This window comes from Leptonotus elevatus, chromosome 9 (assembly GCF_054856555.1).
Source record: "Leptonotus elevatus isolate MCC_2025b chromosome 9, RoL_Lele_1.0, whole genome shotgun sequence".
Classification (NCBI taxonomy): Eukaryota; Metazoa; Chordata; class Actinopteri; order Syngnathiformes; family Syngnathidae; genus Leptonotus; species Leptonotus elevatus.
In genome coordinates this window covers 5,476,732-5,501,825 of record NC_141247.1, presented here as the reverse complement: position 1 = coordinate 5,501,825, position 25,094 = coordinate 5,476,732, and the positions used below count along the sequence as shown (strand labels likewise).

The 25,094-nt window shown below is 38.4% G+C and overlaps 2 protein-coding genes across 2 annotated transcripts in view; both read right to left on the bottom strand.

The window, feature by feature from the left end:
* Positions 1-5,956, bottom strand: part of afap1l1a (actin filament associated protein 1-like 1a) — a 37,128-nt gene extending 31,172 nt beyond the window's left edge. Inside the window, exon 1 of the mRNA XM_086084988.1 lies at positions 5,808-5,956. Within this exon, the coding sequence (XP_085941114.1) occupies positions 5,808-5,853 (46 nt within the window). The 5' untranslated portion in view covers positions 5,854-5,956. The remainder of the gene's footprint in view (positions 1-5,807) is intronic.
* A 1,506-nt stretch (positions 5,957-7,462) lies between these two features.
* The window catches only part of ablim3 (actin binding LIM protein family, member 3), a 186,051-nt gene continuing 168,419 nt past the window's right edge, over positions 7,463-25,094 (bottom strand). The window contains exons 7-23 of the mRNA XM_086084954.1: positions 23,672-23,759; positions 23,533-23,591; positions 23,365-23,436; positions 20,432-20,596; positions 19,943-19,972; positions 19,715-19,841; positions 18,709-18,804; positions 18,367-18,417; positions 13,818-13,934; positions 13,642-13,712; positions 13,294-13,462; positions 10,584-10,613; positions 10,225-10,280; positions 9,968-10,034; positions 9,872-9,882; positions 9,686-9,766; positions 7,463-8,644 (exon numbers count right to left, since the gene is read on the bottom strand). Coding sequence (XP_085941080.1) covers positions 8,531-8,644; positions 9,686-9,766; positions 9,872-9,882; positions 9,968-10,034; positions 10,225-10,280; positions 10,584-10,613; positions 13,294-13,462; positions 13,642-13,712; positions 13,818-13,934; positions 18,367-18,417; positions 18,709-18,804; positions 19,715-19,841; positions 19,943-19,972; positions 20,432-20,596; positions 23,365-23,436; positions 23,533-23,591; positions 23,672-23,759 — 1,404 coding nt within the window. The 3' untranslated portion in view covers positions 7,463-8,530. The remainder of the gene's footprint in view (positions 8,645-9,685; positions 9,767-9,871; positions 9,883-9,967; positions 10,035-10,224; positions 10,281-10,583; positions 10,614-13,293; positions 13,463-13,641; positions 13,713-13,817; positions 13,935-18,366; positions 18,418-18,708; positions 18,805-19,714; positions 19,842-19,942; positions 19,973-20,431; positions 20,597-23,364; positions 23,437-23,532; positions 23,592-23,671; positions 23,760-25,094) is intronic.

Below are 25,094 nucleotides of genomic sequence, written 5' to 3'. Positions count from 1 at the left end.
GACCGTTTAGAGAATTTTCAGGAAACATCACCATGAACGAACCCTGACATGAAATCAACATTTCGCTAGCGTCACAAACATTCATCCCTCAGTGGGATACGGTTTTTAAGTTACAAATATTCAAATACAAATGGTGCAGCAACATTTAAATACAGATGTTATAACAATACTCACAGGCATATATTTTACTTGAAACTAAGCAAAAGACGAGTAATAATACAGCATCTTATCTGCATGCATGTGCCACACTTCTCCCTTGAAAGCCAAGTTTCAGAACAGAAGCAGCCCGCATTCCTCCCCGGCAAGTGGAATCGGGTTATTTTCAACAATACTTGATTGTGTGTATAAGAAGTGCTTAATTTGTGTGAAACGTAATGGCATTACACAAGTCAGTACTTACAGTCCAAAAAATGTGGTATTGGTGCTTCCATAATTTCCATTGTGAAGAAGAGGGGAGATTTACGGGTGCGTGCACACACCTGTTTAAGCATTAAGTGCCCTCTGAATGCATCACTAAAACTTTGATGTTCTCATTTAGTGAGCACATGTGACTTCATGGTGAGCGGCTATCTCGGCAGTGATAAAATCTGGGTTTCACATATATGATAGGAATGTTTGCTCATTAAAAGAGTTTGGGATAAGGCTAACCAAAGTCAAATGTTAGATGATGGTCACGGGTGCGAGGCAAGACAAAACACACTAAAAGGTCCGTAATAGAAGGCCTTTATGCTTGGAGTATAAGTCAAATGATGAATTGAAATGAATTAATTGGAACTGTCCCAAGTTGAGGTGGCAGAAGACAGGAAATAATCATTTTGTTCGAACTTGTAATGCTTTAACACAGAGTAACAATGTTTCCCATTGTTTGCCAAGTGGCAGTGTGCTCCCTCCCCTAACTCCACAAAAGCCACTTCTACACTTAATGTCCCCTGTAATCCATTACTTCCTCCAAGTCCTGTCACATCTATATTGCTAATAGCTAAAGTACATGACCATCAAGTGCACTCGAAATGAACCCACTGGGGATTTTCCAGATTTTTCCAAATGCTTTTTTGATGCACCAGCCCTTGACAGAGATATTGAAAATAGACAAATGAGCATTGGCCTGTCAAGGGCTGGTTGGAGGCCAAGGGTCAATGACTTGGAAGGCTGTAAAAGCTACTCTTCCATTCTAATTTTCCATTTTTTCTGTGTGATTAATTTGTGTCTGAGATGACACTGAGGGCTTGACTCAGCCTGCTACCACACAAAGACGCTACAGTGCACTCAATGTTGTTCAGTGCACAGTCCTATGAGATCACCACAACGCTATGTCTGCCTCACACTGAAGTATTCACTGAAAAAGATGCAAGTGGAGTCACTACATTGTCACAATATAACTGATGTTGCACATGGTAAGGCTTATACACATACAACAAACACACGGGGACGCATGAGAAAAGAGAGAACTTTATCTATAGGCTATTCCTCAGCACTCGGTTATGCTCTTAAAAATGACAAAGTCCTCTTGTTTATATATGCAACTATATACACATATCCCATACACCGTCTTTCATCAAAAGCAAATATTGCTAGTTAAGTTAGATAGTGGACTTTACTTTTCCAGCTCTGAAACACATAGCTGACTCTCTATGGCTATGGAAAAAGTCACTTGGAATTCAATAATTAGCTCTACAGGGTGCTTTAGTATAATTGTAACTTGAAAGATATACTGCAAGCCAAAAATATAAGCATAAAAAAGGGGGCAAATAAAACACATCTGTGGGATCCAGTTCCTTGCTCAAGGGCACACAGTCGGTGTTCGGGAAGCAGGTGAAGCAACTACTGCCCGTCACTTAACACATCCAAATACAATAAACTGGATAGGAGATTCCCTTTCAGTATATCCTGGATGTTGTTATGGTAGCTGGACTTTCTCAAGCTTAGCATAATAGTCACTGTAAAATAATGAAATCCCCGACACCATGAAAACATCAGCAGTATATGTGAAACTTTGAAAATTCAGAAGTAGACCAGTCGAGTGTAACTGCTACCAAGCATGAGGCTACACCAGACCTCATCAAATCTCATGAAATTTAAGTGAGTGATATTTTGTCAATTACATACTAAAATAATTTTATCAACTTATAAAGTTGCCAGTAGCTGCTCTGTAATTGTTTATGTTTATGCACATTAGGGGTGTGAATTGCCTAGTACTTGGCGATTCGATTTGTATCACGATTCATAGGTCATGATTCAATTCGATACTGATTAATCCCGATACGAATCTAGAAATTGATTATTGTGATTTTTTTTTTACTCAAATTTAAAAAATACTAATCAGTAAACTTGTACATGTACACTGTAAGATTTGTATGCAAATTTATTTATTTATCTGAAAATTCAGGTTGCAGTCTGTTTCATGTTTGAACAGCACTGAAATAAAATATTAAGGCTTAATGTTTCATTAATATAACATTCTTCCATGCTTAATGTGTAAATCCTAACGTTTTGTTGAATATTCCCATAAAAAATGGATGTTTAAAAATCGATTCGCCACATATTGAATCGATTTGAGAATTGTGCGCTGTAATATCGCGATATATTGCCGAATCGTTTTTTTCTAACACCCCTAACGCACAATTAATTAATTTACTTGAAATACAAAATTTAAAAAAAACTAGATTACACTTTTACAATTTATAATTTAGTTTTTGAAGAGTGCAGCTTCAGAAAACAGGTGAGATGTGATGATTCGTTGCCTGAGCCCTGAGCAACATTGATGTCATCTTCATTCGGCGGCAAGTGGCAAAATGGCCGCCCCCTGAGATGGATAAAAACGACTGGATTTTGCTTCATGACTTATATTCCACAAAGCTAATATTAATCAGATTGCCATGTTTAGACAAGTGAGGTCACATATAACATATAATTGTCAAGAAATGTTTAAATTTAACTTCCACTTTAAATGGTGTTTTGATGGTGAACGTTTTTATCATTGTTCTTATGGTACAAATGGTTTTGGAATCCAAACAAATCTGAGGTTCACTGTATTTGCTGATGACAGAAAATGCGTTGTTTGGCAGATGACATGGATACCCCATGCTATACTATGCACACCAGGAAGTGATGCAAAAAGGTCAGACTGAAGGACAAGTTGACATTTATATGAACCACAGGATGACTTTCTATTGGTGCCGTTAATTCACTGCCATTGACGGCTATAGATGTCAAAAATTCATTTGAACTATTTCTATTAATTTAACATTTTTCCCACTTTTGTTAACAAGAGTATGAAAACCTCATTTTTTTTAATTGTTTTAATTGATTTTTTTTTTTTTAATTTTAAATAATCTTTTCTTAAAAAAAAACGATTATTAAAAATTGGAAAAAATTAATTACAATTATTTTATTTATTTAAAAAAGAAAGGAAAGATTATAAAAAATTAGGAGTGTCAGGTGATTCAAATTTTTAATCGTAATTAATTGCATGACTTCACTAGTTAACTCACGATTAATCACAAATTTTAGCTCTGTTCTAAATGTACAAAAAATAAATTCTAGGTTTTCATACACTTGTTAACAAAAGTGGAAAAAAATGTTAAACAAATAGAAATAGTTCAAATTAATTTAAGTCGTCTATAGCCGTCAATGGCAGTGAAAGAGTTAAGGCTCCTGTTTCCTTGTCGTCTGCTGCCAAATCAGACTTGGATTTTGTGACAAACACAATAACTTTGTTTTGTGAAAACACTCCCTATAGAGCAAAATATGCAGTAGCATTTCTTGAATGCATGCATGCATAATGGTGTCACAAACATGCGGCATGGTGACGACAGCAGGTTGCATAATTACGCTGCTAACATACTGTGCATACAGCTTTGTGTCACCAATAATGACCTGACAATAATTTTTGAGCAAAATGCTTATTTGCATAGAGGGAGCGGGAATTCATTATGTGTACAGTGGCAGCATATTCCATTCATGCAGCACAGTCGATGTTGTCCACAATTTCTTCCATATGCTCCCATGCAGCTTGACAATGGCCTCGATTCATCATGGCTGCTGAGCTACAAAACACATATCTCACCACCACAGTGTTTCTCTATAGGGACAGCCGCTCCTCTTTCTCACCCACCTGATGCTCCACTTCTTAAAGTGCGTCCATACGAATCGCAGGAACAACACTTTATGACAAAGGCACTCCAGATGTCTTTGTTCAGATATTTTACAATGTCTTCTTTATAAAGTGCCATTCTGTCTTTCACATTTTGATCATTAAAGAAAGGCAATGTAAAGATCTTTGTAAAGTAACTTCCGATATTTTGTTTGTAAATACATTATACATGTTTGAAGATAAGACTGACGTAGTACTTCCGAGAATCAGCTGGCAGAACTGCTTTAAAGTTCCTCATTGCCCGCCATGAGCGTGCACACAATATGCCAAAAGCCAAAAGACCGAGATGGTGAGGGAAAGGAAAAAGTCAGACTTAACAGCCAGCCTGACTTTGGGCTGGCGAGATTGCTTTAGAGTGCCTCGTTGCTGGCCATGAGCGCAGGAAGGTCACAGACAGAAGGAAAAAGAGCAAGTCCGACGTGGCAGCCAGCTTTGGGCTAGCATGACCGCTTTCGCCTCATTGTCCAGCAGTGGGGTGTATTCCAATCACCGGGGTCTTTAAAGGGGAAGTCAACCCAATTATTATTTTTTGACAATATGTTCTATGCAGCTCCACTGGTCTAAATATGGTATTCTGGTTGATATTGTGTTAGTGTAATATGAGTTAGGCAGCAAAATCCAACCGTTTTTATCCTTCTCAGGGGGGTGGCTATTTTGCCACTTGCTGTCGACTGAAGAAGACATCAATGTTACTCAGGTCTCAGGTAACAACCAATCACGGCTCAGCTTCGGAAAACAGGTGAGCTGTGATTGGTCGTTGACAAGAAACAGAATGATAGGCAATTAGAAAGACACCTGAAGTTTACATTAATGCCGGATGCAAATAGAGAAGAATAACTTGTGTTATAACCACCACAATAAAAATAACAACGAAAACAGTTTACAACTGCAATGTACTTACCAAATCAGCTAACAGTTAGCCTATAGCTTATTCTATTTTATTTTTTATTTATTTTTACGTTAAACTGTAACGAAATAAAACCAAGGTAAGGCCTCGGGTGGACTTCGCATCAGCCAAACACGACAGCCAAGATTTCCAGCAGCCCCCAAATGTCTCTTAGAAACAAATTAATAAATTTATTTTTCAAATTAAGGCAATTGTTTGAGAAAAACACAAGGCCAGGAAACAGAGTATTCTTTTTCCATATACACACTTTTAGTAACTTGATTAGAGATCTTTGCATTCTACGTATGTGGAGGGCCCCATTACTGGGTTTGCCTTGGGCCCCCTAAGGACAACACCCTCCTATTAAGGCTCAGCGTCAAGTGTAAAATGCAAAGAATGATGCACCTCACCTCAGGCCAGAGTCCACATAGAAGGGGTAGGTGGGCCGCTCTGAATCCAGTATCAATGTTTTGCAGTGCAGGGGGGCAGTTGCGCTCCTCCCAAAAAAAGCACACATGAGCCGGTTACACATTTTGTTGGCTGTTCCAACACTAACCACCTCCACCACATAGTTTCTTTTTTTGTGTGTGTAAAGAATTCAGTTGATGGAGATGTAATATCAATCTCTTGACTCAACATGAGCCAACCAAGAGCTGCATGTTGTCTTCTGTTGTTGCTGGGCCGCACACGCCCACTTGACAAGTTGACATAGGGAGCACGTAAGGAAACTTAAAAATAAAAACAATAAAAAAATCAGTTTAAACTCACATTTGGTGCCGTTTGAAGTCATCCCACAGGTGATGATGCCGTCCATGTAAGAGCTGATGCACTTTCAGAGCGCCATAGCGGACACGCTCCAATCTTGTGTGGAATAAAGACTCTTCATTTACTATTTAGTAGCAACCGCTGTCTGCAGAAACTGTCAGGCAGGCTGCTTTCTACTCCCCTCGGTCCTAGCACCTGTTAAGTTACTCTCCTCTAATTAATTACAGTACTTTTTTATCAGATTGCGTAGAAAGTCAGATACTCCTTGGATAAAATATTATTAAATGCATAAATAAAAAGTAAAAAAATAATAATCTAATTTGTAGATAAGGTAAAATCTAATAATAATATAATTGTATTATTTATAGGAACTTATGACTTGTTTATCAATTTAAAAAAAAAATACAAATTGTATTATTCACAATAAATCTATTAACCAATTACTTAACTAATTAAATAGAAACAACATTAAAATAAACAATAAATACATTTTAAATATGTAAACTAGTTTATAAATTATAAGTAAATTATTAGTATTATTAATACAAATTTTATAGTTCAATAGCATTTTTCATTGTATTATTGAAAGCATTTAATTGACAGGCTGCTAGTTAAACTAAATTGGATTTATTTTATTTTACTGATATTCAACCAATCAACCAATTTAACACTAAATGAATAAAAATAAATGCAAAGGAATAGGGATGTTCAATACTACTATTTTTCAGACCGATACCAGTATGAGTACTCAACTCGTCGTAGTCACTGGTACCGATACCAAGCTCCGATACCACTAGGACTTTTGATACATAAAATGTCCCCCCCAAAAAACAATGACAAATCATTTTAAAGAAATGCCTATTTATGCCAATATACAATTTTTCATTAAGAGTGCATTAAATGAATGGTAAATTCTAGTTCCTAATCGTAAAACAGCCACAAGAGGGCAGCTGATACTGGTATCGGCCACCTTCACGATTACCGATACCTTGAAATACGGCCTGGTATCCGCCTAATACTGATACCTGGTATCAGTACTCACCCATTCCAACAAGGGAGTATCCGTTTTAACAAAGTCTAGGGAAAATGACTGAATGTAACAATACAGGAAAAAGCTCAGCAGGCCAGATTAAAGAATGGGGAAGGACATATGTGACCCTCGAGGCATATTTTCCCAACCCTCAGCAAGCCAAAAGCATCTGGTTATTATTTTTTGTTTTGTTTATGTAAAGTACTTGTGGTTTATATGTACTGAATATTAGCCAAAAGTTTGTTGTTGTAAAAAATAAAAATACCACTGGCCAATGTTACAAACAGTACCTTTCAGTCTCCCTTCAAATTTGAGCTCAAACATCACATTTGATTGTTTTTTAAATTGACAGACAGGCCAGATCACTCTTAGATGAGGTGAAGATTTTTTTTTTTTTATGTGTAATGGAATTGCTTATTTTGAAATTTCATTATCTTATTAATTAATGTAATTATTTAACTCAATCCAAAAAATTTAAATTCATACAGAAAGTAGTTGACAACATAAATGCTAAGTAGGCTTGATTTAAAAAAAAAAAAAAACGTAGCCATAATAATGGAGCTGAGTTTGAGATGGTTAATACATTAGTGTTTGTATTATTTATAAATACATTACACAGAAAGAGAGAGACGGGGAATTGTAAGTTTAATTCTAGTGATCAACCCTATTGAGGATAAGCAGTATGAATAACTGATGGTTGGAAAATCAGAAATAAAAGCATTAAAAGGAAAAACATCAACAACCATGGATCTGAAGCAACATGGGAAATTACTTGCAAAGCAGCTAAAACAAATATATATATATTATTACTTATAATAAATCCCCTGTGTGGCTTCAAAATTATTGGATAATCATTTTGGAACTTGTTTGGATGACCACAATGCTCTACTGCAATGAACTAGAAAACAAACAGAAAGATAACATTGTGTCCGTCATCAGTGAAGCGTATTGCAAATTCTCAAATGTTATGACACAGTAAATGCATTGCCATTTGTTTTGAATAGTGTACCCATTACATCGATGTCTACTGTACTGCTAACCTGTATTTGCACATTTTTGGTTTTTCATATTTTGAAGTCAAATAAGCTTAGAAGTGCTTTGCATTGCTTGTTGTTTCTTATTATTAGTGTAAAGGAACACTGTATTTTGAGCAAGAGTGCAAAATCAGGGGGAAGAAGTGATAATAATGGGGGAAAAAAGCAAACATATTCTAGCTCTCATCCATTATCATCATGTATCATTCGCACTAATAAAGTGACAAAAATGTTATACTTCGACTACATTCTACTTATTCAGATTGCTGGTGCTGCACACATAAAATATAAGTAGAAAGCATAACAAATAAGGCAAAGCCAAAATTCTCCTCGTGTCAAAGTTGGGCAGCTCTCTTCTTCTTTTTTTCTCTTTTTTTTGTACAGTCATGCCCTCCTCAGTCTATCCATAATAAAGAAAAGCACAACATGGCATCTACACTTCCGTCTGTATTGCTTTCAGATGACTTCAGCACGTGACCACACAAGCACTGTTTCTGTGATCACACAAGTTTGTGCTGGTGTGCCCACAATTTGGTTGGTTGCTTGAGGAGATCTTGAACAGGTTCTCAGCCAATGGCAGTGAAACGGTGCGGAAATCACCATGTAGTTCATCACTTTCTCTCCAGATGGATGGCAGTATTGTAACGGATGTCCCCATGCTTTTAAAATAGTCGGGCCTGTTTCTTTAGCTCGTTCCTCTTCCATAAAGCCAACCTGTCGAAATCCTCCATGGTCATGCCAAACACTTGGACAAACTCCTCTGGGGACAGGTGACGCTGGGAGAAAGATGGGAAATCTCTTTAACATGTATTTTCATCATCCGATTTCATATTCTCATTTGTTGCGTTTTTTTTATTTGTATTTGTATTTATTTTACAGCGATACAGTGAAACCCTAAAGTCGTATGCTTCTGACAGTTTGATGGTTTACTGTGGGTTTAAAAAAAGAAGAAGCTATTTTCTTTTTTGAGGAGATGTCTAAGCAGGGTACAATATTATTGGCTGCTTCCAGAGTTGAGTAAACAAGCTGCCTCTTTGAAGTTAATAGCCTCCAATGAACTTTTTTTTCCTCCTCCGTGCAATCAGAGGGGCGAGAAGGAGAAAGGGGCACGGAGGGAGGTTAGACGAAAGAAACAGAGTTACAGTTGCACAAACAAATGCTTTTTGATTAATGTGCACCTCCTAAAAAAAAAAAATCTTAAAAATGGTTCCAGCATGTACTAGTCAGCCCCAAGGACAACATGAGTAGCCCATTGGTCTGTTCTAAAAAAATATATCATTTTCTTTTGAATTTTTATTTTTAACATGCATAAATAATAATAATAATTAAAAATAATGGAAATAAAAAATCAGAAGTCAAAACTTGTAAACAGCAAAATATAATAAGGAAAAAAAAGCAATTGAAGCAAAAAAGAAACAAAACATATCATATTAAGCAACAAAATATATAAAGTAAGACAGTCATCAACCAGTCTTTGGTAATATGTTAGACATACATGTTCGTAAGGGGTAAGAAGAAGTATAAACTTTTATATTCTTTATCTCCATTTCAACATCAATTTTTTTTTTTTTTACAATTTTGCTAAACATAGTGTACTATTAGGCTTTTAAAAAAAAAATATATTTACCCAAATATATATATTAAAAAAAAATAATAATAATAATAAAAGTTATTTTAGAGTTCTGATTTTAATACATTGATATTTTTGCTCATGGTTATCAAATCGTCAGAATCTATTGGCCCATGCCTGGTCACTCTTGCCATATCTTGCAGTATTAATTATGAATCAGTTTTACACAAATAAGAGAACAATTTACCTCCAGTCTGGCCCTCTCCACATCTTTGGGAAGCCTGTTCCTCCCTCTGGTGGTGACAATGAGCGCTTCGTAGGGGTAAATCTGCGAGGAAATTCAAATGGTCGTCCGTCATATCTGTTTCTATTGCCTTCAATAACACTTGGATTATTTAAAACATCTAAATAGAAGAAAGTGCAAAACCCTTACCTTGTATTCCGCTGTAATTCAAATGAAAGATAGTTCAGTTTAGATCACTCTCTCAAATAAATCACATTAACATGCTTGAACTCTATTTCCACCTACCTCTGCTTCCCCAGTTGACTTCATTGCTCGTGTCGTACTGGTACTGGTAGCAGTCGGCACTCTGAGGCTGCAGGTGATTAGAAGTCAAATAGAATCAGTTGAAGTATACACAACAATGTACACGTTATCATGTTATTATAAAGCCACAAAATGTGAGAAAATTCAAGGATTATGGATATTTTCTCAACGCACTGTATTACATACAAGTCCCAAAATTGCATATTCTCAGTGTTTTGTCTGGTGGACTGGAGTCTCACCCGTTGGATGCCATTGCGTCCATAACCCGGAAGTGAGGCAGACTTGCACACGAAATCTAAAATAAAAACATGCAAACAAATTTACAATAATTCATGTCGTGTAATGTTTTTCCAGATTCGACACATCAACCTGCACAGGACAGATGTATGGAAATGTAACAACAATGACAAACTATTGCCACAAGATGGCGCTCATTACTAATAAACATTTGATGGTAGTAGCACTGTAAAGTAATTGTGTTAGCTGAAATCCCAACATTTCTACACACGTCAAATTTTACATATTAAAACTAAAACATTCCCTTTTCAAATAAAAGTAAAACTTGCTGGCATGTTAGTAATTAAAATAATCTACTCACCGCTATCAGTGCTGTATTGGGATCGGGGAGCTGTGAAAGGCAAACAATGAAAAGATCATTAAAAGGAAATTGGCAATGAAAAATTTAAAAGCTTCTTAACAGGCTAGTTGTTGGCCTTATTTTTTTTTTTTTATGAATGCGTGGGAGGATCACACAGCATCACAGGTACAATCTGGAAGAAAAAGTCCGAGCAAGGAGAGCAATCAAACACAGACATTTTAATTGCTCAATATGGTTTCATGTCTTTGTTGCCTTGCAGCGAGAACCAACAGAGTGCGGTTCACTTGTGCCGCCTCCCATTTGAGAAAGAGCTTTAATGAGAGATCTTACTGCTCATAAATAAACCAGGATATGGGACACCAGCTGTGTAGAGGAGAGCGAGTGAGTTTGAGTTTCATACACACATGCATGCATGCATGCATATACGGGGCGATGAAGAACCAATCGCATGTAGAGAAGCACGTCTGGGGTGAGGAAGGAAGAAGACGAGAAGTCAGATGGAAGTAGCATGCAAAGCAGCAAAGAGGGAGATGACGAAAGTGATGGTGCATGCAAGTGAAAAGAAGCCCTTGAAAAAAGGGAGCGGATGAAGACAAGCGAGTGTGAATGTCAGGGGCTAAAATAACAGCCTCAACGTGCTGCATGCACAATGATGCTGGAGGAGCTTCGGCACATCTGGCACTCATGAAAGGCTGGTGAGCCTCAAGTGTCAATGAAAGATCGCTGTGGTCACATATAGTCCTAAAGGTGACAAAGATACAAATACGAGTACTCAACTCTTGAGTAGTCACCAATACAGTACTAATACCACTAGTACTTTTGATATACAAAATTTCCAACAAAAAAGTAATGACAATTTTAAAGAAAAGCCTATATAAACCTAAGATAGAATTCTTGTACGAAATTAATGACAAATTTATATTCCTCTAATTTCCAGTTCATGATCGTAAAACGGCCACAAGAAGGCGACTGACACTGGTATCGGTTGATGTCATGAGTGCCGATATCTTGAAATAAATACTTGGCATCCGTACACACTCATCCCTAAAATAAACCTCGCCCAACCCCACAGTAACAATGAACCTGCCCAGGGGTCCCCAACTAAATTGGCAAGAGGTCCACTAACCCAATCAGCCCAATTGACCGGGGTCTGGACATGAAAAACACCCAACCACAATCATTTCATTTTCTGCTTTTTTATTCAGTTGTAAACATGTCAATTAATTGACAAAAACTTCAATTTCTTAAATAATTTAACTTACTACTGTTGAAATATTTCTTTCATTAATTTATTTTTTGTGCAAATATTCAATTGTTAAATCTTTCAAGGAAGGGTCCCCATCACTAGTTATGGATACAACAATTTTCACATTATTTCCTTTCTATTTCAGCATTTCCTTTATGGCCAAATATTTGTCCTCTCCTCTCGTTATGGTATGCGTTTTCAAAGTTGTGATACCCAGAATGTCCTCTATAAATGTTTTAGTCTCCTCGTGATAGAATCTGACATACACCAAAAGCTGAGGATTGTCACTTGATTGTCAGCTGATTGATTCTTCCGCAATACACGGGGCACTTTGAATGGTGCTGTGCATCTGGGGAGAGCAGCTCTGCGCTTGTTGTTGTGAATGACAAGGGAATTTGACGGACATTAAGTTGCTCTCCTTTCTCTTCAAATAGCGTGTCTGCCATTGCTTCCAAATATTCCTCGACCATTCCAGAGTCAGTAAAATGATTTTTGTGTTGCGCCTAAAATCTACTGCATGCGTAGTGAGCACTCGTAGGCAGATAAACGGGGCACGTAGCGCTCGATGCCGGTAAAATTAAAGCATACGCAAGTCCATTCACTTTGTAGTGTCTACTTTTCTGACTTTTGACAATGCCATACTTCATCATGTTTGTCGTGAGAATGCGTGTACCCCGAAAAACAAACAAAAGTTTGCAAGCTTACCGGACCTCGGCTCTGTCAAAGCTGTGTCCCTCGCGCGCCTATTCAAAAACTGAATATAATTATCCCCCAGTACATATTCTTGGCGGTCCGGATTAAAGGGTCTCGGGGTCTGGATCTGGATCACGGTCCGCCATTTGGTGACCCCTGTTGTACGCCACTGTACTCCTTTTGTGCAGTTGTAGCACCCTCTAGTGGTTAGTTTAGTACATTTTAATTTGAATTAGGAATGCTTTGGCCATTGCGACGGTTATCACTCCAATAAATCAGTCATACCAGCAAATATTTTTCAACATCTCCCGCTTCTGCCAAACACAGCATTGTGAAGTCTGCATAGACCATGATACTTTACACCGCTGAGCCAATAAGAGCACATGACAGTGACATGTGACATGACATAACATGACCAAGCCTATTTCTTTGTCACTCCTGTTATAACGGACAATATTGTGCTCCCCCCCCCCCCCCCCCATAATGAGCTTTTTTCCCCCCTCCTTTACAATATTGTGAGTTTTTATAAAGTATCGTGAGCTTTTACTATATCGCCAACCTCCCAGCAATTTCATGACAATTATTGTATAGTGTGGTTCATATTGTGCTATAGATCGTATCTTGACGCTTATATAGCATTACATCCTTATCTGTCCACCTGTATACTAGTTTACTATAACAAAGCTAGAGGTGCACACTTGGTACTGGTACATTCTGAAACTTTTTGCGACATAAGCGAAGGGTGCATAGGGAAGCAGAGCGCTTTCTTACATCCATTTATAGTGTTGTTGTAAGCCGTGGAGCTGTAGCCTGTAGTGTTGATTGTTTCCTTGCTCCCACTACGAGAATTCCTTGCACTGCCCCAGGGGTCGTTGTCATAGGAACCAGATCTGGCTTTCATCTCCTCCTTTAGGATCATCCTCCCGATGCCACTCCCAATCTGCGACAGAGGTACAGTCAAAAAAGAGATCAAAGATATTTGGATGTGCAGAACACAAGTAGTGTGAGAGAAACAAACAAGGAGGATAGTTTAGGTACTGTACCCTAACATATGCATTATTTATGATGTTTCTGACACTATGTTGAAGTAAAGGGGGGAGCGAATAATGAAGCTCTTACTCTTTGAAGACTGTGACTCCAACTCTCTTCATCTCCGCCTGTCGAGAACCGCCTCCTTGGTACCCGATAGGCTGAGCGGCAATACAGATAAAAGACATTCCCTTATAGTGAAAATGAACTCAAGTATACTCGGATGACTTGGGTCCAGTTGGAGGGAGAAAACGAGTTTTCCGTACCCCTGGGAGAGCTGCTGTATGGGTAGTAGTCACAGTCTGACTGGGTGTATGGCTCGGGAGAGTAGGTGGACAGTCGGGAGGCTCTCAGGATATCCTCGCTGGTCCTACTTTTGGTTGCTGCGTTCAAATGATTGTCTGTGAAAAAGGGAGCGAAAGGAAAAGTAGACACAAAGAAACATATGTAACTGATCGTAGAACAATCAAACCCGACATTCTGGTCTGTCAAATGTTTAAATAGCTGCCACTCTGAATTAGTGAGCTTGCCCAGCCCAAATTAGTCATCCGGAATTTGCTTACTTCTCTGCTTTCACTGCTTTAAATATTCAAATACCTGCTGAGAAATGGGGCTGTTGGCAGTGCAGCCATAAAAACTGACTGAAAAGAGATGTGTCACAGTGTTTTTTTGCCAAGACGAACAGGATTTCTACAAAATCAACTATCCTCTGATTCATACCGGAAAATTATCTTTCAGCTTCACAATATCTGAAATATATGTGTATATGGCGTGCAAAAATGGCTTCTATATTAGTGACAAAAGCATTACATGGCATTATCTGTTCTCACATTCACTCCTGCCTGAGGAGTGAATTGCCAGAACCTGTAGATAGCCTCCTTAAGACAGGAGGCACCAGTGAAACACGCAAAAATAAATTTAGCTCTGTCCTAGTTAACAGGGTGAACTTATGAGGACTCAACCTCACATCCAAAATATGCAGTCTTAAAGAGTCTTTAAAGAGACAGTCCAGGTTTTGGTCAAATTCCTGGTTGTATCACATACCAACAAATCTGCAGAACTATGTTCCTTAAGTTTAAATGTTCTTGTCAAAATAAAACAAGCAATTACTTTAGCTTAGGGTTGCACAGACAGTTCTTAATAAAGTGCTGCATTGGGATATAAGGCTGCATTATGCAACATGGTTCCAAAATTATTTTTTTCCTTCCAAGTGACACAATTCTGATAGTCATTGAAGCATGAAGTCGCAGGTCAGGTATGCTTAAATCCAAACCAGGCTTCTTATAACCCTACAAAGCCAAACATATCACATTAAATACAAGACATTTTGAATTCTCTATTTCATAAGTACAATATTTTTCTCTCCATTAAAATCCTGACGTATATGATCTGACACATTTAATGGACGGATAACCCGTTACAGAGGGCAGTATCACCCAGCTGATGGCTTTTCCAGCGACCTCGCATGATGGCCCCAATTGAGAAAGGAGAGACACCTATACTTATTAATAGTGGGAAATGTTCTTTCTGATTTTGGGAAATACTAATATGTTTGATATGTCTGTTTATTATTATATTTTTGAAAGTTATAAATGTATGAATTTAAAGCATTGTGACCAAATGTATCAAATATGACACAAATCAAAAGTCATGTGTGGAAGTTGATTTTCAGAAAATGTTTTGTTTGTTTGTTTAAAGAGACCAATAAATACCCTATTTACAAATAATCTGAATTTTCTCTCATATATTTCATGGTTCAGGCTTTATAGGGTTAAAAGTAATTTTAATACCTTCCAATGTGGCGCTTGAAATGTACAGCTAAATAATGGAATTAGAATGCAATTTGCTTGATTAGGCTTCCTATGCGTATTTCAGAAAGTACCTTAACACAGACTTTACTTGGAAGGAAAACAGTTGATGAACATCACCAAAATGTTCACCAAGAGTTCATTTCTCCTTCACAGCCACATTCGCTTTCCTACATTATTATTTGAGGAGATCAATGTTTGAGCCAAGAGCAAGAAAATAAGCTCTTTTAACCAGAGTCCCGTAATGGCCCAGCCTGAGGCAGGCAGTCATTTCATGAATGTGAGGCAATCACATTGATGCCACTCTGCACAAAAGCACAGTCAATGGAAGTCAATGGGGTTGACATGCAGCGTAATGTCAGATGGATCGTTCCTCGCTCCGTTAGCCATTAACCATGCCGGCCCTGATCCATGATGCATTGAATTCCAATCCACACAATGCATGACACCAGCGACGGACATTGTCATCGTCGGGACACACACTTTCCACTTGCCTGACGCCACATACACAAGTACACAAGTATGTTCACAGCAAAGTTGTGTAGGCTGTACAGTGCTGACATGGAGTTCCAAAAACAAGAAGAGAGACACAGACATGAATATAATCCGTGGACTGACTGAGTGAAACAGCAAGTACGGGGGAGATTACTTACAGTGCCAAGGTCACCAGGTTAAATGGAGCAGGATGTGGAAGGGGGTGAAAAAAATGTGATTAGATGCAAGGAAAAAGAGGTGAAAAGAAAAAGGAAATGTTATTGCAGCACCCCTGTGGGAGATGTGACACTTTATAGTGAATAAAGCCAAAATACATTTCCCTCGGCTATATGTGGCTCTAGCCCGCAGAAAAGTGACTAATATAAAAATAAATCAAATAAACATGTTCATTAAATAGTACATAACGGGCTTGTAATCCACAGCCATGCAACTTTTGAGGATTTGGTCTCACATCACTATTTCCACATTTGCTTTGTTAGGTTACATACTTCATTGATTGAAAATTGTGCTTTGTGCAAAGACAGATTACAGCCTGTGATGTAATTAGCATCATTTTCATGGATGTGTTGCTACACAGGTTGAAAAGCCAACATGCACAACAAACACAGAACTAAAACCAAGGCCACTAGCTAAAATAATGTGCTAGTTACTAGTTCTAGTAAATTTTTTTTAAGTATAACTTGTAAAAAAGTTAACATATACATCATCTAATACAGCAGCTGCCAGTGGATATAGTTGTCAACATTCTAAGTAGACTCACAATAATCTCTATACTGATGAAATTAGGGTGACCAGATGTCCTGATTCGCCGAGACAGTCCCGTATTTTAGCCTTGGGTACCCCGTCCCGGCAGATTTCTCCAACCCCATTTTTTTGTCCCGATATTAATAGTTAGGTCCCGTCTGGCATTTCGTTTTTTGCCATCTGCATGTCAATCACTCAGTTGTCATAGCAATTCATACGATGAGCTAATTACAGTGGTACCTCGGAGTTTGAACACAATTCGTTCCTGTGAAGTGTTTAAAGTCCGAATTGTTCAACCTACGAAACATTTTTTCCCATAGGAAATAATGTAAATACAATTAATCTGTTCTCAAGCTCCAAAAACAGAAAATTCCCATTTTAGTTTATGTAAAAAAACATGTACATCCTATAGAGTATTTAAACAATAAAAAATAACTTACCTTTTTTGTTGTGGTGATGGCCTCAGTGGATAAAAAAAGGCAATTTTAATGAATGCATGCTTTAGTTCAGTGCTGAGTTAGTATATTTTACATTAGGCATATTGTTAGACTACCAAGGGGTCCTTGTGCACTGTTTAGCATCAGGCACGTTGTTGAACAGCTAAGGCGGGTCCTTGTGCCAGTATTTATGGAAGTAGTTACAACGGCGAGATAATCTCCTTCCTAAATCCACTATGGTTCATAACACTGTACGTTTTTCTTTTCTGCCACTGGCACTGCTGTCTTTCTTTGGGCCCATGTCAAAGAAAATTGTCGTGGAAAAATCCAAATGCACTCGCGAATGTATGGAGCACCTCCGGGAGTATTTACCTGCTCTGACTGGAAATGAGCAGCGCTTCGTCTCCACTACCGCAACGTGAGCATTCGGCATCGCTCGGCTTCACTCGGCTACCCGATCAAGGTACCAACGGCTTTGCTTGGGTGTTCAAACTCCGAGAATGAGATCAAACTCCGAGGCATTTTTTACTGAGATTTTTTGGTCAAAGTGCGATTTGTACGAGTTCAGAGACGTTTGAACTCCAAGGTTCCACTGTAAAAGGGAATTTTACTGTTTAATTATTTTCTATTTACTTCCAAATGTACGTTTATGCTGTCATTCACATCTGAATCTCATCGATAGAAAGTGTTTTATTGTTATCCTGAAACTAGCACTACTTCCTGCTTCCATATCTAAGAATCATGGGAAATGTAATCCTACTGATGTGGTCGTGGGTGGACAGAGCCAACGCAAGCTGAGCTTTAGCGCATTTGTTCAATGCGAGATAAACTACACAGTCAGCTTCCAATAGCTGCCGAGACCAAGCAAAAAAGGTTGGATAATGGTAAGCGCGTTGTCTTGTTTAGTCTGTTGAACTGTCAACCAAGATAGCATTTAGCATTAGCTTGGCATTTATAATTAGCGTCCCATTTTTTAATTTTGAAAGTCTGGTCACCAAAGATTTTTTTTTTCCATTTATAATACAGTTTGTTGTGTACATGTTCTTAGCATGTGATGTCTGTTTCCCACACATTAAACATTGTGATGGCTGAGTTGGTATCTCACCACTAACAAATAAAGCAAGTCAAGTGCTGTTAGTGTTTGGTAGCAAGGCTTTGTTTTGATTGCTGTAGTTGAAATAACAATAATTGTAAAGTCAAAACTAATCTATCGTTGGTTATTGGTGAAAGACATCAATAAATCGGTAATAAGTCAACATTCTTGTCAAAACACAGGATGACTACACTGACAGGAAGACAGGCAGGCTAAGGCGGGGCTAACTGCACTGTACCCGTTCTCTTATAGATGGGAGGCTTCCTGTAGATGTTAGGCTCCCCTGTGGCTGAGGAGAGAAAGAGGAGATGGAAAATTGAAACCCAGTGGCAAAAAAGAGGTAAGGCTAGAGGTTGTGAGTTGTTTTTGGAACAATGCGATGAGGAGAAAAAGAAGAAGAGTTGTAAAAGAAGATAAAATAAGGTCAAGTACGAGAGGAAGGACAGGCCAAAAGGGATTATGTTTTATGCAAGAACAAGACTTTGTTACATTTTGTTCACATCCAGTATTTCCCGAGGAACCTGTTGTTGTTCATTAGAGTGATTAGTGGATCGTGAAATGAAGTGGCGAGCAATCCTACCTGGCACATGAAAATGTTTTGGGGGCTGGATGAGGGTCGGTGTGGTGGACCGTCCCTCTTGGCCGTAGTATGGTGAGCTCCTGCCACTCTCAGATCCTACAACCAATCACAGCAATACAAAGTTTAATATTTATACTCATTTCTAGTTCTTGATCGTAAAATGGCCAAAGGAGAGCAGCCGATACTGATCAGTGGTCTCAAAAGTTGAACAAAGCATCTTATATAAATTAGAGGTACACAGATCGATCGGCGGGCCGGTGATTGGCCGTTTCCTTAAAAATAAACCAATCCTAAATGGGAATAAACCCATTTGTATTATATGAACACACACGCGAGGAGCTAGCGACAGTAGGAAGAAGCTACACCGCCGCTGCGCTGGTAAACACTGTTATGTTAGAGGCCTACGCAAGCTACGTACCTGGGGCACATACGCAAGGAGTGTGATTGACAAACCAGGAGCGAAGCATCTTTGTCATTGATTGGCTAGAATCTAACATTCCCCGCCACGTCCAGTTTATGAATATACATATATATATACACAAATCCAATTAGATAAAAAGATTTTTAAGTAAATCAGTAAATCATCCCTAATTTGTAGTAAAATCCTCTCTAATACACAAATTCAAAAATTCCCCCCAAAATGTCAAATAAAACAAATGAATTGAGGACTTAACCACGTCTTAATACTGTTTTTGAAGTGACCTTGGAAATATGGCCCTCGAGGTTGTCAGCAGAATATCGTGAAGTGTTTTAATTGTGTGTAATTTCTTATTGCTAAGTGTATTAGGACTATGTTCCATGGTGATTTTGCACTCTAAATAAACTGATTGAATATAGTGAAAGATGCAATGACATCATAGCAATGTCAGAGCCATTAAGAGTCTTATTCAAGTCCACTGATGTTTATGTTTATCCTACTGTTAATATTAAAATATTTTCTGTTTGTATAAAAATATTATGCCATTTGCATTTAAATTGATTTTACTATCAATTTTTTAATTCTCACCGGGGAAACCAAAGTGCTGCGGAGAGCGAGGCATGATGGGTGACATCCCTTGACGATTGTAGGTCGGGGAGTCAATGTAACCTGGACTGGAGAGTCGCCTCTGCTTCATGTCCAGACAGTCGTAGTCCTTTACACGTGGCAAGTGGAAAGGGAACAAGATGACAAAATGAAAACACAGCAAGTGATCTTAAGTGCTCTTCCTGTAACAGCGTGAAGGGGAATGCCTACCTGAGAATAGGGAGAAAGCGTCCCAAGTGACTGCAGAATCAAAGATGGCAGGCATGTTATTTAAAAATACAAATATCTGGCAATTCATCAAAGAAATGAATACAGATGATGTATTTACAGTTGGGCTGCCCCTTGGCAGGCTTTCATAAATCAGAATAATCAGAACAGCACAGCTGTTGGAGACAAGCTGAGATGAATAGTTTTAATATAAGTGAGGATTTATTTAAAATAATACAAATTCACATTGGAGACTCTGGAGAAACAGGACAGTGAATTCTGTTTAAATACGTCAAAGTGGCCATATTGCAAGTTGCAATTCTTTGATTTATTAATGTATCACATTTCATATAAACACAATAAAAATGCAACGTGCAAAGATATACGCAACACGCAAGCATTTTTACGAGGGTGTCTATCTGAAAAACGTCAACTTTCTCCGTAAATTACAGACCAGTGCCACATTGGGCCTGGAGTGTGTAGCAGTTGTACCTCCCCATAGCCGTAATTCATGTCTAGCCTGTCATCAGAGGTGTATCTCTGGTAGGGCTGGTATGAGGAACATATGAGGTCTGGCTGCTGGACTTCATATATGGCCTTGATCTTTGGGAGGGCAGCTAGGTCCTTATAATCTAGGAACTCATTCGCCAATCTGGCCTGGAGAGAGGACAAACACACGTACAACCACCAACACAGACACAACAGCAACCACATGAACGACACCCAGAAACAGTTGGATGGAAACTCCACTAGTGATGGCAAACGGAACATGCAGCAATGGAGAACTCCAAGCACCTGCACAATCATGTCTGACAGTTGTTGACCTTCAGGCAGGTAGCGAGTGGGAGGGGGAGAGGAAACAACATAGAAGGCTAGTGTGCTTACACTGCATTTGTCCTTCATCCATCACCTTAACCACAAAGGTCATTGATTAAGAGATGAGAGGCAAGCATGGCTGAGCAGAGAGCGGCGACGCCCACTTGCATGCAGAAACCACATGCTCACACTGACAACACGCAGCAACACTCAGCAGTCCGCCACACACAGTGCCGTGACACATGCAGTATATAAATGGAATTCCGGGAGACAGGATGACAGTCATCACTGCTGAGTTAGGTAACTTTGAGTTCCCAAATATACTGTAGATGAAGCACAAACATCTGACCAGCTATAACATTATCATCACAGTATCATGATTTGCAATGAAAACAAAAATCTTTGTCAAACATTTTGCCTAATAATTGGTTTTGTTTATTTTAATTATAATTCTAATTTTAAGTTTAATTTAACAATGTGTAAATAATTGTGGTTGTAGTTTGCAGTGATGTCGAACTGCATTGAATTATAATGAGACACTAATAATTGATATACATCCTGTCGTGGATAACATTATAATAAGAGTGCAAGTGATCATAATGTGGCTAATCAGTAAATTATTTTTGTTAATATATATAGTTCCAAATTTGTGAGAGAATTATATATATTTTTGTCTTATATATATATATATATATAGTCTCTTTAACTTCTAATGATTCATATTCTTACCTTTGTCAGCAGTATTGTACAAAACAATTTCAACAAATCTTTGCAGAATGCATGAATTTTAATGACATAAAATAAACAAAGGGATGGTATGAAGCAATGAAAAAAAAAAGCAATTTGGTGCAAATCCATCCAAAGTAGTACACAGCAAGATCGCCAGTGTTAGATTAACACTAAGAGTGTTAGATTTAACACTACAAAAGTGTTTATATGTGTCCACATCAATGCACAGCAAAATCGCGTGTTAAATTAACACTGAGAGTGTTAAATCTAACACTAGAAAAGTGTTTATATATGTCCACATCAATGAGTGTAAATCTGACACTTTTCAGTGTTACTTTTTTCACACTTAACTTTACTCCAACACTATATGTTTACAAATCTACACTAGCAAACACTGAGTAATGTTGAAAGTACTCTACACTAGTGTCAGTGTTAAACATTTAGTTCTGCCAAACTACACTTAAAACTCTGGTATTTAAACACTTACGAGTGTATTGCACTAGTTTCAGTGTTAAACACCAACAACCCAACACTCAAGGGAATTTACTATGATACTATGATATTGATAATATATATAATATATTATATTTTATCCAAACAGTGTTAAAATAACACTGCTTACAGAACATTTGATCAAACACTGGAAATGTAAGACTGACCAATTTGCTGTGTAGGAATGTTCTTCCCGAGCGAGGTACAGCATGTCCGTGCAACAATTTATAACCAAGGCACCCATGCTCCCTTTCCACTGCACAGTACTGGCTTGGCTGAATTCAAATAAGACCTGCTACACTTGGTTTGAGGTGGTCAGTTTACCATTACCAAACATTACTACTGTACTTGTTGCAGAAACTGAAGAAGGAGGATACATCTCAGCATGTGACTACTGGTCAGAATCAGAATCATCATTATTAAAACACACACGGAATTTGTCACTGGTAGTAAACACTACAGTATAACAAAATGTACATTTGAGAGTAGTGAACTGTTTATATATATATAGGATTTTATCTACACCATATGGTGCCCAAAGCGCTTTACAAAGCCTCCCATTCACGCACCAGTGGTTGGCTGCAGCCACCCAGGGTGCTGCCAGATCCACTGAGAGCAATTTAGGGTTAAACGTCTTGCTCAAGGACATGTCGACATGGTCACAAGGGCTGAGGATCAAACCCGCAACCTCCTGGTTGGGAGATGACCACTCTACCACTGATCTAGCCGGCCCACGAGAGAAGACCAAGAAAATGGAGCCAATGTAGAAAATGTTGGAAAGTGGAGACTGGTGTAAAACAGCAAGTAGAACAAAAGTCACAGCACATTAAAAGTCATGTATTCTCAAATGTCAAAATAAAATCAGAATCACGCATCTACTCCAATGATTTATAGCAACAATATACTATTCGTTTGGTATGTTTGGAACTCTGGCCCACCAGGTACTAGTACCTCATTGTACATTACATGGTATGGTAGGCTACTTGGTTTTGCCAATTGAAAAACATCAAAAGCTAGTAAGAAAGGATGAGCTGAGTGGGTACTGTGCAAAGGAGACGTAGAGCCACTGCTTTTGATGAATACTGTAACCGTAAACATTTATGGATACAAAATATTGGGGGAAGAATAGCAAGACACACAAGCATGCAGGGAAGTTAGTTTTCTTGTTGTGATTGTTGTTGTTGTGACAAAAAGAGACTGCAATTTTCAACATGAATGAGCACAGAGAGTGAACATAGCATGAGAGTTAGCAGCTCTGAGGTTGGTGCCTAACACTCAATTCACGGATGGTCCTTTAGTCCTTTTTGTGCGTGTTCTAATTAAAGAGTTATCTCTGGTTTGGTGGAAGCAGGAGGGACTAAAACATGCAAAGACAAATGGCTACTTACACATATAACCCTATTGGGAGAGCCGATGGAGGAGCCTGGAGGAGAGATGGAGGTCTCTGACAGGCGTCTGTGCTGAGGTACCAATAAACGAAAAAAAAAGTACCAGTATTGACAAACCTGCAGTTTCAATTTGAACCCAATAGATAGAAACTTGAATATCTATCTCACCCTGAGCCTCCTCTCTGCTCTTGCTGCCTGCTTGCATAATGGGTGCCACACCTCACACCCTGAAGAAGAGTGAGATTTTACAAATTAATGCATTTGTTTACACAGCCGGAGTAGTGTTTGCTTGTGTATGACACATCACCTGTCAGATACATTTCCTCTCCCTCTTTGAACATCATATTACAACGAGCACAACGGGCACAGGTCGGATGGTAGTGCTTCCCTCCTGCCTGAATGAGAAGAAAACAACAAACATTCCCAACAGATTTAGGGAGATTCTACAAACCACAAACGCACCTTTAAGGGGACATGTTATGGAACATTGACTTCTTAATAGTATGCCCATTTCTGAAAATGTGTCTGCCGCTTCCATTTCTAGGCCTGCGATTGAACTACACTGTTTTTTAAAGCAAAAAGTTAAGGAGAGCAGCGAAGTTAGCACAGATTTGCCATATGCTACCAATGTTAGCGTTCGACAAGCGGCACATACCCAATTGTTTGGCAAGTTGTATATGGTGCACAGGGATCTGCTATCCACATTTGTGCAGTGGTCCCTGGAGAGGTGGGTATACTCTCAATTTTCCTTTTTTTTCCCCTTAAGTAGTAAGTTTTACAAATGGTGACATGTAAGAAAAATCAAACATTCGTACTTGCTCACAATAATAAAATAGTCGGTTATTACTGGTAATACAAACAGCCTGAATAAATGTAAAATGTATTTTAAACAAATAAATAATATAAATAGTAACAGTCTGGTTCGACCTTAATATCATTTGAGGACTAATCTTAAACTGCGTATCCATGTCAACTACCAGCCTAACTACTATAAAATTTAACTAGATTATGTAGGTTAGTTAGGGCTAAGTAACATGGTTAACGTTACAATTTAGACCTTAAAATAGCAAACAAGTTTCATAGAAACTAGGATAATTTCTGGGAATTTATTATAGTTTCATCTAACAATTAAATTCTGTGCACACTGGATGTCAGATCATATACGTCAGGGGTTTAATGGGGGGGGGGGGGGGGGGGGTATTATACTCATGAAATGGAGGGCTCAAAATGTCTTGTATTTGACATGATACGTTGGCTTCATAGGAGTCTCCTTTCAATTAAATCATCTGTTTAACACATGATCACATTGGCTTCATAAGATCATAAGATCGCCTGTATTTATTGGAATCACATGCTCCTCCCTACCAAAATTAGCAAGTATCCCTGAGGGTCAGTCAACATAAAGAAATGAATGTGGACAATGCACTGTGTGTGTTTGATAGATAAGGAAAGAAGAATGTCACCATGCAAGTGAAGGACACAAACCTAAAATCTATACATACACTACTCTACTTAATCCAGTCTTATCCTAACTGCTGAATTCTCACACATGTGCCTCTGTGGACTGGAGCTGATGTATGAGGCGTGCCCCCAAACCATCAACCCTACCTTTCTGACACACCATCAGGGAATGGCTATTTATAGACATTGTGCCGACATGTATAGTATGTGCCAAAGAGACCTTAGTTGTTTCATCTTACCACTGAGACTGAGAGCAAGTATATCGCATG